Source organism: Rhinatrema bivittatum, chromosome 9 (genome assembly GCF_901001135.1).
Source record: "Rhinatrema bivittatum chromosome 9, aRhiBiv1.1, whole genome shotgun sequence".
In the NCBI taxonomy this organism is placed as follows: Eukaryota; Metazoa; Chordata; class Amphibia; order Gymnophiona; family Rhinatrematidae; genus Rhinatrema; species Rhinatrema bivittatum.
In genome coordinates, this window is record NC_042623.1 from 8,595,226 (window position 1) to 8,608,511 (window position 13,286).

Sequence of the window (13,286 nt, forward strand, 5' to 3'; positions counted from 1 at the left end):
GTGAGGAGGTAGTGCAGGGACGGCAGGAGAAGGGTCTGTTTCCTCTGCGTTCTGCTGTCCCGCTCAGGTCTCTGGGGAGTTCTGTGAGGTGAGGAGGGAGTGCAGGGAATGCAGGAGAAGGGTCTGTTTCCTCTGCGTTCTGCTGTCCCGCTCAGGTCTCTGGGGAGTTCTGTGAGGTGAGGAGGTAGTGCAGGGACGGCAGGAGAAGGGTCTGTTTCCTCTGCGTTCTGCTGTCCCGCTCAGGTCTCTGGGGAGTTCTGTGAGGTGAGGAGGGAGTGCAGGGAATGCAGGAGAAGGGTCTGTTTCCTCTGCGTTCTGCTGTCCCGCTCAGGTCTCTGGGGAGTTCTGTGAGGTGAGGAGGTAGTGCAGGGACGGCAGGAGAAGGGTCTGTTTCCTCTGCGTTCTGCTGTCCCGCTCAGGTCTCTGGGGAGTCCTGTGAGGTGAGGTAGTGCAGGGACGGCAGGAGAAGGGTCTGTTTCCTCTGCGTTCTGCTGTCCCGCTCAGGTCTCTGGGGAGTTCTGTAAGGTGAGGAGGTAGTGCAGGGACGGCAGGAGAAGGGTCGGTTTCCTCAGCGTTTGGCTGTCCCGCTCAGGTCTCTGGAGAGTTCTGTAAGTTGAGGAGGTAGCGCAGGCACTGCGGGTTGAGCAGACGTTTGGCTAGGCCCTGCTCCCAGGCTTGTCCCGCTCGGGTCTCTGGGGAGTTCTGTAAGGTGAGGAGGTAGCGCAGGGACGGCAGGAGAAGGGTCTGTTTCCTCAGCGTTTGGCTGTCCCGCTCAGGTCTCTGGAGAGTTCTGTGAGGTGAGGAGGTAGTGCAGGGACGGCAGGAGAAGGGTCTGTTTCCTCAGCGTTTGGCTGTCCCGCTCAGGTCTCTGGAGAGTTCTGTGAGGTGAGGAGGTAGTGCAGGGACGGCAGGAGAAGGGTCTGTTTCCTCTGCGTTCTGCTGTCCCGCTCAGGTCTCTGGGGAGTTCTGTAAGGTGAGGAGGTAGTGCAGGGACGGCAGGAGAAGGGTCGGTTTCCTCAGCGTTTGGCTGTCCCGCTCAGGTCTCTGGAGAGTTCTGTAAGTTGAGGAGGTAGCGCAGGCACTGCGGGTTGAGCAGACGTTTGGCTAGGCCCTGCTCCCAGGCTTGTCCCGCTCGGGTCTCTGGGGAGTTCTGTAAGGTGAGGAGGTAGCGCAGGGACGGCAGGAGAAGGGTCTGTTTCCTTGGCGTTCTGCTGTCCCGCTCAGGTCTCTGGGGAGTTCTGTGAGGTGAGGAGGTAGTGCAGGGATGGCAGGAGAAGGGTCTGTTTCCTCAGCGTTTGGCTGTCCCGCTCAGGTCTCTGGGGAGTCCTGTGAGGTGAGGTAGTGCAGGGAATGCAGGAGAAGGGTCTGTTTCCTCGGCGTTCTGCTGTCCCGCTCAGGTCTCTGGGGAGTCCTGTGAGGTGAGGAGGTAGTGCAGGGACGGCAGGAGAAGGGTCTGTTTCCTCGGCGTTCTGCTGTCCCGCTCAGGTCTCTGGGGAGTCCTGTGAGGTGAGGTAGTGCAGGGACGGCAGGAGAAGGGTCTGTTTCCTCAGCGTTTGGCTGTCCCGCTCAGGTCTCTGGAGAGTTCTGTAAGTTGAGGAGGGTAGCGCAGGCACTGCGGGTTGAGCAGACGTTTGGCTAGGCCCTGCTCCCAGGCTTGTCCCGCTCGGGTCTCTGGGGAGTTCTGTAAGGTGAGGAGGTAGTGCAGGGACGGCAGGAGAAGGGTCTGTTTCCTCTGCGTTCTGCTGTCCCGCTCAGGTCTCTGGGGAGTCCTGTGAGGTGAGGTAGTGCAGGGACGGCAGGAGAAGGGTCTGTTTCCTCTGCGTTCTGCTGTCCCGCTCAGGTCTCTGGGGAGTTCTGTGAGGTGAGGAGGTAGTGCAGGGACGGCAGGAGAAGGGTCTGTTTCCTCTGCGTTCTGCTGTCCCGCTCAGGTCTCTGGGGAGTTCTGTGAGGTGAGGAGGGAGTGCAGGGATGGCAGGAGAAGGGTCTGTTTCCTCGGCGTTCTGCTGTCCCGCTCAGGTCTCTGGGGAGTTCTGTAAGGTGAGGAGGTAGTGCAGGGACGGCAGGAGAAGGGTCTGTTTCCTCTGCGTTCTGCTGTCCCGCTCAGGTCTCTGGGGAGTTCTGTAAGGTGAGGAGGTAGTGCAGGGACGGCAGGAGAAGGGTCGGTTTCCTCAGCGTTTGGCTGTCCCGCTCAGGTCTCTGGAGAATTCTGTAAGGTGAGGAGGTAGTGCAGGCACTGCGGGTTGAGCAGACGTTTGGCTAGGCCCTGCTCCCAGGCTTGCCCCGCTCAGGCGTCTGGGGAGTTCTGTAAGGTGAGGAGGTAGCGCAGGCACTGCGGGTTGAGCAGACGTTTGGCTAGGCCCTGCTCCCAGGCTTCTCCCATTTTAACGCTTGGTAGGCCGTAGGGTAGCTTCACACGTTTTTGCTGCAGGCCATTGGCGTATCCATGTGTGTGTCTGTTCTCGTCTCTGCGTCCAGTTTGGGCGTTCTTCCTTCTGAACATACATCTTGTGCGTCCAGCTTAGGTATCCTATTTTGGTCACCTGGTGCAAGACTTCTTTATTTATTTATTTATGGCTTTTATATACCGACTTTCTTGATACAAATCAAATCAACTCTGTTTACATCGAACTAAGCAGTTAACCATAACCAATTAACAAAAGACAAAATTTGATGAAGCATAAAGTTACATTATAACGAGGGAGCAAAAACTGGGGATAGGAAAATAAAGGGGGGGGAGAACAGAGATAGTATACTATATACAGGTGAGGGTGTGGGAGGGAGGCAAAGGAGCCAATGTCAATGGCTTCTTGTTTCTTTCCCCTCCTGGATGCAATCCAGGAGTTGATTGATCTGGAAAGGAGTCCGCCAGAGGCATCTTTTAAAGGGGTATGAGTCTTGGCGGGTTTATAACCCGTGGATCGACAGGCCAGAGAGTAGTTGTGTGTCCCTAGGGTAGATACCTTGGTGTGTTCTGTCACAAAACATACAACCATCCTGGTAGAGGTAGGTGAGGCACTGAAGGATGCTCAGGATAGGAGGATTGAGGCTATCCTAAAGCAAGCCTTTCAGGCAGTGACAATGAACTTGCAAATTGCTTCTTGTTGCACCTTGGTAGCTCAGACTACATTACATAGTTGTCAAGAATCTGGTGGCTCTGGGTCTGATCTTGGACTTATAATAGAACTGGGAATCGCCTTCTTGGTTGATGTGGGCTGCGACTTGGTACGCCCAGCCGCCCAAGGGGCCTCTTCAGTTAATGCCGCCAGGCGACAGCTGTGGCTGCGCAACTGGTCCGCAGATACTATGTTGAAGTCCACTCTTACTAAATTGTCCTTCAAAGGATTGCTTTTGTTTGGCAGTGAATTGGAAAAAAAATGTCAAGTAAATGGGGAGAAACCCAGGTCCCTCCATTGTCAGAGGACAAGAAACGCATTGCCCAGTCTTTTTGGGGACTGGCCACTCTCAAGACTATCGGCGTTTTTGGCCTTTTAGGGGAGGCTTTTTTTCCAGAGATCCCGTCCCTTAGGCAGGTCTCTGCCCTTTCACCCCCGAAAGGATGTGGACTCGAGAGATGGAGCCCCTCGGTCGTCCCGTTGAAGATTTGCGGGCTCAATGGGTGGTGCAGGAGATAGGTGGTCACCTATCCCGTTTTTATCACAGGTGGGTCCAGATTACTTCAGATCAATGAGTTCTAGAAGTGATTTGGGACTTTCTTTGCATTCCTCCAGATGCCTTCATGGCCTCTCCACACAACTCCCCTCAGAAGAGGGTAGAAATGGAAATGACATTTCAGTGGTGGGTGAATCTGAAAGCGGTGATTCACGTTCCCGAATCGCAGTTAAATATGGGCCGTTATTACATTTATTTTGTTGTGTCCAAGAAGGAGGGACACAAAAAAACCCAAAACCCTGGTTCTCATCAGAATTAAGAAAACTCTAACAAGACCTACAACATAAAGAACAACACTGGCGGAAGGATCCCACCTCCACCGCTCTGGCCTCCTACAAAACCACTATGAGCTACTATAGGGCCTCCATTCTTCGTACCAAAAGGGACTTCTACGCCAAAAAAATACACGGCTTCCTATACGACCCAAAAACACTTTTTTCATATGTTGCAGCACTCACCACCCCTATTCCTCCTATCATCCCAGAAGAAGAAGCACAAAACAAATCCTTGGAGCTGGCAGTTTTCTTCGACAACAAAATAAAAAATTTACTTATTCCGTTGACATCTTTCAACCCCACTCCAAACTCCCAGCCTCCACCTGACCAAAACCACGCCCCATCGATACACAAACGGTCTCTAGAATCTTTTGATCCTACATCATCCTTGGAAATCGAATCTATCATCAAGAAAATGAAGCCGTCATCGCACCCAATAGACCAAATCCCGACCAAATTCCTTCTCACAATCCCAAACATCATCGCCAAACCTCTGGCAGACATCATAAACTGTTCCCACACTCACAGAACAGTCCCGGATGCTTTAAAAACAGCATCTCTGAAACCATTACTAAAAAAAACCTAACTTGGACCCATCCAACCCCACAAATTTCCGCCCCATTGCCAACCTACCTTTCATAGCCAAGCTAATGGAAAAACTGGTTAATATGCGACTCACAGACTACCTCGACTCCCACGACATTCTATACCCATCTCAATTCGGTTTCAGGAAACGCAGAAATACAGAATCTCTCCTACTCTCATTAACGGACAACATCCTGATGGGCCTCGACAAAGGTCAATCATACTTGCTAGCTCTGCTAGACATCTCGGCAGCATTCGACACAGTTAACCACACAATCCTCATCAACCGTCTGATGGAAATAGGCATCTCAGGTTCTGCACTCCTCTGGTTAAAATCCTTTCTAAGCAACACATATTACAAAGTAAAAAATAATCAACAAAGAGTCTCACCCGGTAGCGGCCAAGCAAGGAGTTCCCCCAGGGTTCCTCGCTCTCGCCGACCCTATTCAACATATATCTTCTCCCCCTTTGCCAACTACTCAATAACCTCAACCTCACCTACTTCATTTATGCGGACGACATGCAGATCCTAATCCCCATCAAGGATCCCATTTCCGACAACTATTGGAATATCTGCCTGCACGCCATTAACCTCCTTCTCACAAGCCTCAACCTAGTTCTCAATACGTCCAAGACTGAACTGATGGTCATTTCCCCCAATGATGATAACCCACTAGCCAACACTACTAATACTCCATTAGTAAATTGTGAGAGACCTTGGGGCCATCCTAGACTCCAGAATGAACCTTAAAAAATTCATTAACACCACCACTAAAGAAGGTTTTTACAAACTACAGGTCCTAAAACAGTTAAGGACCTCTCCTACACTTCCATGACTACCGCTCGGTCCTTCAAGCCATACTATTCTCAAAGATTGATTATTGTAATACGCTGCTGCTTGGTCTCCCGGCCTCTGCTACCAAACCTCTTCAAATGCTGCAAAACGCTGCAGCCAGGATCCTCACAAACTTTCGCCGTATGGACCACATCACACCGATTCTAAAAATACTCCACTGGCTACCCATCCACTACAGAATTCTCTTCAAGACACTGACCATCATTCACAAAATCATATTTCAACAATCCTCTCTCCAACTCACCATACCCCTCAAACCACACTCCTCAGCAAGACCTACCAGATCTGCATACAGAGACTCCCTTCAGGTTCCCCCGAACAAATCTGCTATACACAACGCCATAGGAAAACGAGCGCTATCAACTTCTGGTCCGCATCACTGGAATTCTCTCCCGCCAGATCTCCGCCAGGAACATTGTCATACCACATTCAGAAAAAAATTAAAAACATGGCTGTTCGCCCAAGCATATCCTTGAAGAAGCCGTATGGTTACCCTCACGTTACGTCCTCTTTCCGCCGCACAAAGGAACTGCTTTTCTGCTAACTGCGCTTAAATTGTATATAATTCTTATCATGTAAGCAATTACTCTCTGCTTACATGCACCGCTCTCCAGTTAGAAATTGTTAATCTATCCTTTTTTTCTCTAACAGCCTTGGTCCACATTCCCTGTTGTAATGTAACTTTCGCTTTCAGTGTTAAATGGTTTTCTCCCCCTAGTTTATTGTAAACCGGTACGATAAGACCTAGTCTTGAGCATCAGTATATTAAAAGAATTTAAATAAAATAAATAAATAAGGAAGGGTCATTTTGGCCCATACTGAATCTCAAGGGTGTCAGCTGACATCTACGTGTCACGCATTTCAGGATGGAAACGGTACACTCAGTCATTATATCTGTTCAAGCAGGGGAGTACCTCATGTCTCGATCTGACAGAGGCATATCAGGAAATTTCCATCTGGCAGGAAAATTGGCGGTTCATCCGATTTGCTATCCTGGATGATCATTACCAGTTTTAGGCCTTGCCTTTTGGACTAGCCATGGCACCCAGGACCTTTTCCAAGGTCATGGTGGTGGCAGCGGATAGTTAAGCACTGGAATTCATTGCCAGAGGATGAGGTTATGGCATTTAGTGTAACTGGGTTTAAAAAAGGTTTGGATAAGTTCCTAGGGGAAAAATCCATAAACTGCTATTAATAAAGAATAGTAGCTTGAGATCTGTTTAATGTGTGGGTACTTGCCAGATGTTGGAAGCAGAATGCTGGGCTTGATGGATCCTTAGTCTGACCCAGTATGGTATAATAAAAAAAAAAAGGGGGGGGGGGGCATTTGGTTCACCCTTATCTGGACGACTGGTTGATTCAAGCCAAGAAACTAGAAGAGAGTCTTCGCACTTCGCACAGGGTGGTTTCCTTGCTACATGAACTAGGCTGGGTGGTGAATCTGGCCAAGAGCAATTTGCAGCCGTTTGAGACCCTGGAGTATCTCGGGGTTCGATTTGATACAAGGCAGGGCAGAGTATTTCTGCTGACGTCTTAGATCCGCACATTGATGCTGCGAGTTCGATCCCTGCGAGAACTTTGTTCGTCTGACTGTGTGGTCTTATCTACAGGTGTTGGGGTTGATGGCTGCCACTTTAGAAATGGTTCCCTGGGTGAGGGCACATATGTGCCCTCTTCAGTGTGCGTTACTCTCCCAATGGAGTTTGCAGTTGCAGAACTTTGCTTTGAGGCTGCTCCTTCCGTTAGAGGTGAAATCCCAGTTGGACTGGTGGTTACATGCGGATCAACCCAGGAAGGGAGTTTCCCTGGCAACACCGGATTGGTTTGTACTCATGACAGATGTGAACATCTGGGGCTGGGGGGCTCACTGTCAGGAGTTGGTGGTGCAAGGACGCCAGAATGCAGCAAAGTGGCAATGGAACATCAACAGACTGGAGGCATGAGCGGTTCGGTTGGCATGCCTGTGGTTGGCCGAGTAGCTAGAAGGTTGGGCGGTCTGGATAATGTCCGACAATGCAACAACAGTCGCTTACATCAATCATCAGGCTGGAACCAAGAGTCAACAGGTGTCGGAGGAGATAGATGTGCTCATGGTGTGGACGGAGCAGCATCTCCTAAGCATATCCGCCTACCACATTGCCAGAAAGCACAATATCAGAGCAGATTTCCTCAGCAGGAGAAACTTGGACCCAGGAGAATGGGAGCTGGTGGACAAGATCTTTCAGTTCCTGGTGAATCCTGTGGCCTACCAGATCTAGACCTGTTGGCGACCTTCAATAATGCAAAGATTCCCTGCTTCTTCAATTGCAGGCGGGACCCAAAAGCAATGGACTTCGACCCTCTTGTTCAGGGGTGACCTCTTTCTGAATGCGTTTCTGCCCTGGCCACTGATAGGCAGGCTGGTTCAGAAGATTGCAAGTCAAACCAATACCATCCTTCTAGTGGCTCTGGATTGGGCTTGAAGGCTGTGATACGCCGATCTCCAGAGACTTCTGGAGGGCAGTTCTCTGCGGCTACCATCTCGGACAGATCTGTTATATCAGGGGCCCATTCTGCACAAGGATCCAGGTCGATTCAGTCTTGTGTTTGGCCATTGAAAGGGCTCAGTTGTTGAAGCGGGATTTTTGGCCTGCGGTAATTTCCATTCTTCTTTGGGCCCAGAAATTTTCTACTGCTCTAGCCTATTTTAGAGTTTGAATGGTCTTTGAGGCCTGGTGCTCTGGGCGAGGTACTTAACCACTAAAGATGGATATTCCTTTGATTTGGGAATTTTACAGTATGGTTTGGTTAAGAGTTTGGCCCTTAACACCTTGAAGATTCAAGTTGCAGCCCTGGCTTGTTATAGGGGGAGAGTCAACGGAGAGCATTTGTCTTCCCAACCGGAAGTGTCCCGTTTCTTGCAGGGAGTTAAACATCTTTGCCTCCCGTTGCAGCCTCCGGTTCTCTCTGTGGGACCTTAATTTGATCCTCAGATTTTGGCAGATCTGTATTTGACCACTGCTTACTCTTTCCTTGTGGCTGCTTACCTTGAAGGCAAGTTTTTTTTTCTGGTGGCAATCTGTTCGGCACATCGGTACTCTTTCCTGCCATGAGCCTTTTCTCCGTATGACTCCGCGTATGGTTCAACTTCGGACTGTGCCCTCCTCTTTGCCCAAAGTGATTTTGGAATGAATCAATCCATTTCCCTTCCCGCTTTGGACAGGGACAGAAATGAAGCTGAGTACCGCCTTTTGTGTTCCTTGGACGTCAAGTGTCATTTACTGCAGTATTTGGGGATGACTAAGGCTGTTCAGAAGTCTGATCGCCTGTTTGTGCTCCATGGTGGATGTAAGCAGGGAGCACCGGCGATGCGGGCAATGATTGCCCACTGGGTTAAGGAAGCCATTATGGCAGCCGATGTGGCTGCTGAGGTTGCATTGCCCAAACAGGTTAGGCCACATTCCTCGAGAGCTCAGGTGGTATCATGGGCGGAACTTCGCTTGTTGTCGTCTGCTGAAATTTGCCGAGCGGCGGCATGGTCATCTTTGCACACCTGCTTCAAGCATTACCACTTGGATGTTAGGGCTAGGGAGGACGCCGCATTTGTGCAAACGGGATTGATTGGACCGCTGACAGCCTCCCACCCTTCTCGAGATTAGCTTCGGTACATCCCACTCGTTGAGACTGACCTGTCCGAATGCCAAGGAAGGAGGCATTATTACTTACTGATAATTCCCTTTCCTCTAGTACGGGCAAGGTCATTCGCTGACCTGCCCTCGGCTGCCAATGTTTAAATTTGTGGTTAGCCTTTCTTCAGGTGAGCTATGATTCCAGCTCCTTGTTGAAGATTGGTAAGTGGCTCCTCTAGCCCTAAGTTTACTAGCTATGTTATAATTTATAAAATAATATGTTATAAAATAATATGTTATAAATCAATGTAAATAATTTCCATTAAGGGACACCACGGCACATTGTAAATAAGCTACCTCTGTTAAGATTATATAATTCTTGTCTTTCCCTGTCTCCTTCCTTCCCAGTTTCAACAACCTTGTTATATTGTATCTTTTTATTTCCTCGACACTGGTTAAAAGAAAGTTATTGCACCCCTTGTTATATGTAAACCGGCATGATATGATTGTATCATGAATGCCGGTATAGAAAAGCTTTAAATAAATAAATAAATGTTCCTTCTTTTGGCTGAGCTCAGTGTATCTGTTGGTTGAGGAGCATGCATGGTTGGTGATAATGTTCAAGTGTAATCCGTTTTGTCCACAGTTTGGCTTTTCCAGATGATATTGGCGGGCTGATGTCTGGGCGGCACTTTATTATTTTATTTATTTATTTATTTAACATTTTTTTTATACACCGACAGCCGTTTGCACATCGTATCGGTGTACATTTACCTCAGAACTAGTAGGCGATGCCTTTACGTGGATCAGAAACTAAAAAATAAACAGTAAAGTGATGTCAGCTCAGTCTCCATCTGCTGGCAGAGGTGCATAACTCACTTGTTGGGCTTGACCTGCTCTTACTACAGGAAAGGAAATTGTTAGGTAATTAGTAATTTCTCCTTTGTGTATCAGCGTGCCACCTGCACAGGGCTCTGTTGAATATCAGCTCTTTAGCTGTCCGTGCTGTATACATCCGTGTAACGCCTGCACGAGGCTCTGATGTGCTCTTCACCTCAGGGAGATCGTCTCTTGGTAGTTAGTGTGACAAGACAGTGGCCTGAGCCAGAAGGATGCATAAGGAGAGGCTTAATTAGCAGAAAAAAGGGAGGAATCCTGCCATGGTGCAGGCTAGTGATAAAACCTTGCCTTTCTGGAGGCAGTGTCTCTGGAGAGAGGCTGCGAGGAGCCAGTTCAGAGAAGAGCTTCCAAAATGGTGTGGGGTCTGCAGCGGGAGCCCTGTGAGAAGACAATGGACCTAAGTGGCCTAGTGCAGAAGCAAAACCCTCTTAATATGATGCAGGTGCTAAAATCCCTAAAAGGTGGAACAGGGGATCATGATATGAGGCACTGAGGAGCAGCAGCAGATATGTGAAATGTCCTTGTGGAATGAGTGGTGAAGGCTAAAACAGTGCAAACTTCAAGAAGGCCTAGCATAAGCACAGACGTCTCTCTGCTGCAAAACAGTTCAGAGATAATTAGCAGCTGAGCCTGTTTGACCGGTGGTAAGAACAGTAAAAGCCAGAGGTCATTGCAGAAATGCAGGTGCTCATGCGGCCAGGTCTGTCTGGTAGGCTTTATACGCTCCTCATGTTGACCAGATTGGCGCAGTGGGTGATGGTGGCCAGCTGTCCAGAGAGGCCAGAGGTTTGGATAACAGCTACACTGGTGGTGGCAGCCTTTGATTAGAGACCTTGTGGTTGGAAACGGGATGGGAAGGCCGCTGGGTCTGAGCTAAAGCGGATTCTGCATGCCCAGCTACTCAGGAGGGTGGAGAAAGCTGACAAAGCTGTCCTGGATAAGGAGCGCTATCCTTCTGGCTGGCGGCTGGGATGGGCAGAAGAGATGGGCCAGCTGGGCTTCTCGCTGTCATTATTGACTGTAGTTCTGGAGTGTTTTTCTTTGCTTAATTATTTATTTTGACCCAGTGATTCTTATTGCTAAACGTTGGTTGCTTTTGTTCAGATCAAGGATTTCTTAAGATATATCCACCCTGTCAACGTGCACCCTAACGTGATACCTATGGGTAAAACTCTGGAAGAAGTGTTAAAAATGTAAGTAACAGGTTTTTTTTTGGGGGGGGGGGGGGGGGGGTTTGACTCATTTTTCACTTCCCCACTTACCTTACTGTAGAAATGCATTCTGAGACAAAGATGGGGGAAGAGGGGGTTAAGTGTGGGGATTTTCCCTCCCAAGCTCAGGAGCCTCAACGCTTGCACCCTTGGGTGGCTTGGGGATCCTTATCGGCTCAAGTCTCCTGAAGGTGGCACCTCACCTGTCCAAAGACCCCCTCCCCATTGGCATGAAGTGCTGACTGCCAGGGTCCCCTTCCTGAGCAGTGCAATTCCATGGTGGGCCCCTCCTCCTCCTGAGCCAGGCCTTTCCAGCAGTTTCCATAAACCCTGCATGAGAGCATTAAAGTGTAAAAGCGTATTCTGAATCTCTCTCGTCATACTTTTCAGTTTAAAGCCTTTCTGCAAAGCGTATTCGGAGAGTCTTCAGCCCAAGTATAAACCACTTGGAACCTTGAAGAGATCCAGGAGGACGACCTTTCCCATGGCAGGTAAGCAGCCGCCCTCGGGACCTCTGAAGCTGGGTTGGAACCTTGAAGAGATCCAGGAGGACGACCTTTCCCATGGCAGGTAAGCAGCCGCCCTCGGGACCTCTGAAGCTGGGTTGGAACCTTGAAGAGATCCAGGAGGACGACCTTTCCCATGGCAGGTAAGCAGCCGCCCTCGGGACCTCTGAAGCTGGGTTGGAACCTTGAAGAGATCCAGGAGGACGACCTTTCCCATGGCAGGTAAGCAGCCGCCCTCGGGACCTCTGAAGCTGGGTTGGAACCTTGAAGAGATCCAGGAGGACGACCTTTCCCATGGCAGGTAAGCAGCGGCCCTCGGGACCTCTGAAGCTGGGTTGGAACCTTGAAGAGATCCAGGAGGACGACCTTTCCCATGGCAGGTAAGCAGCCGCCCTCGGGACCTCTGAAGCTGGGTTGGAACCTTGAAGAGATCCAGGAGGACGACCTTTCCCATGGCAGGTAAGCAGCCGCCCTCGGGACCTCTGAAGCTGGGTTGGAACCTTGAAGAGATCCAGGAGGACGACCTTTCCCATGGCAGGTAAGCAGCCGCCCTCGGGACCTCTGAAGCTGGGTTGGAACCTTGAAGAGATCCAGGAGGACGACCTTTCCCATGGCAGGTAAGCAGCCGCCCTCGGGACCTCTGAAGCTGGGTTGGAACCTTGAAGAGATCCAGGAGGACGACCTTTCCCATGGCAGGTAAGCAGCCGCCCTCGGGACCTCTGAAGCTGGGTTGGAACCTTGAAGAGATCCAGGAGGACGACCTTTCCCATGGCAGGTAAGCAGCCGCCCTCGGGACCTCTGAAGCTGGGTTGGAACCTTGAAGAGATCCAGGAGGACGACCTTTCCCATGGCAGGTAAGCAGCCGCCCTCGGGACCTCTGAAGCTGGGTTGGAACCTTGAAGAGATCCAGGAGGACGACCTTTCCCATGGCAGGTAAGCAGCCGCCCTCGGGACCTCTGAAGCTGGGTTGGAACCTTGAAGAGATCCAGGAGGACGACCTTTCCCATGGCAGGTAAGCAGCCGCCCTCGGGACCTCTGAAGCTGGGTTGGAACCTTGAAGAGATCCAGGAGGACGACCTTTCCCATGGCAGGTAAGCAGCCGCCCTCGGGACCTCTGAAGCTGGGTTGGAACCTTGAAGAGATCCAGGAGGACGACCTTTCCCATGGCAGGTAAGCAGCGGCCCTCGGGACCTCTGAAGCTGGGTGGAGTTGATGGTGCTTAGACTTGCTTCAGAGAAAACGCTCTCCTAGCCACAAGAGGTCACTAGGAGACCAGGCTTTGAAGAGAGAGGTTTCACTAAAGTCTCCGCCATCATCCTTCCCCTTGCTGTAGTTAGAGGCTTGCAGCCTAATCCAACCCAGGAAGCTTTTTCCAGTCGACCATGCTTTTTTTTTTTTTCCATGGTCAGATCTGGCCTGCAGGAGCAGGGTTTTTATTTTTCATGCATGGCAGTGAAAGAAGGCTAGTGGGGTTTCTTAGGGCCTGCCGGATGTAGAGCAACTGGAACACATTTGCTAAGATGAGGAGAGCCACAGCCAGGGAGGACGGATGATTTACAGGGTGGGTGGATGGAGAAGGGTGAGTGAGTGAAGGGAAGAGAGGGGTGCAGAGCAGAGTGGGGGCGGGGGGGGGGGGGGAAGGAAATGCACTACCCACACACACTAATCAGACACAC

General features: G+C 50.4%; 1 protein-coding gene across 5 annotated transcripts in view; it reads left to right on the forward strand.

Annotated features, from left to right (window-relative positions):
• The window catches only part of LOC115098684 (protein artemis-like), a 50,129-nt gene that overhangs the window by 26,515 nt on the left and 10,328 nt on the right, over window positions 1-13,286 (forward strand). For all 5 annotated transcript variants that reach the window (XM_029615485.1, XM_029615486.1, XM_029615489.1 and 2 more), the window contains 2 exons: window positions 10,998-11,086; window positions 11,495-11,595. In XM_029615485.1, the coding sequence (XP_029471345.1) occupies window positions 10,998-11,086; window positions 11,495-11,595 (190 nt within the window). The remainder of the gene's footprint in view (window positions 1-10,997; window positions 11,087-11,494; window positions 11,596-13,286) is intronic.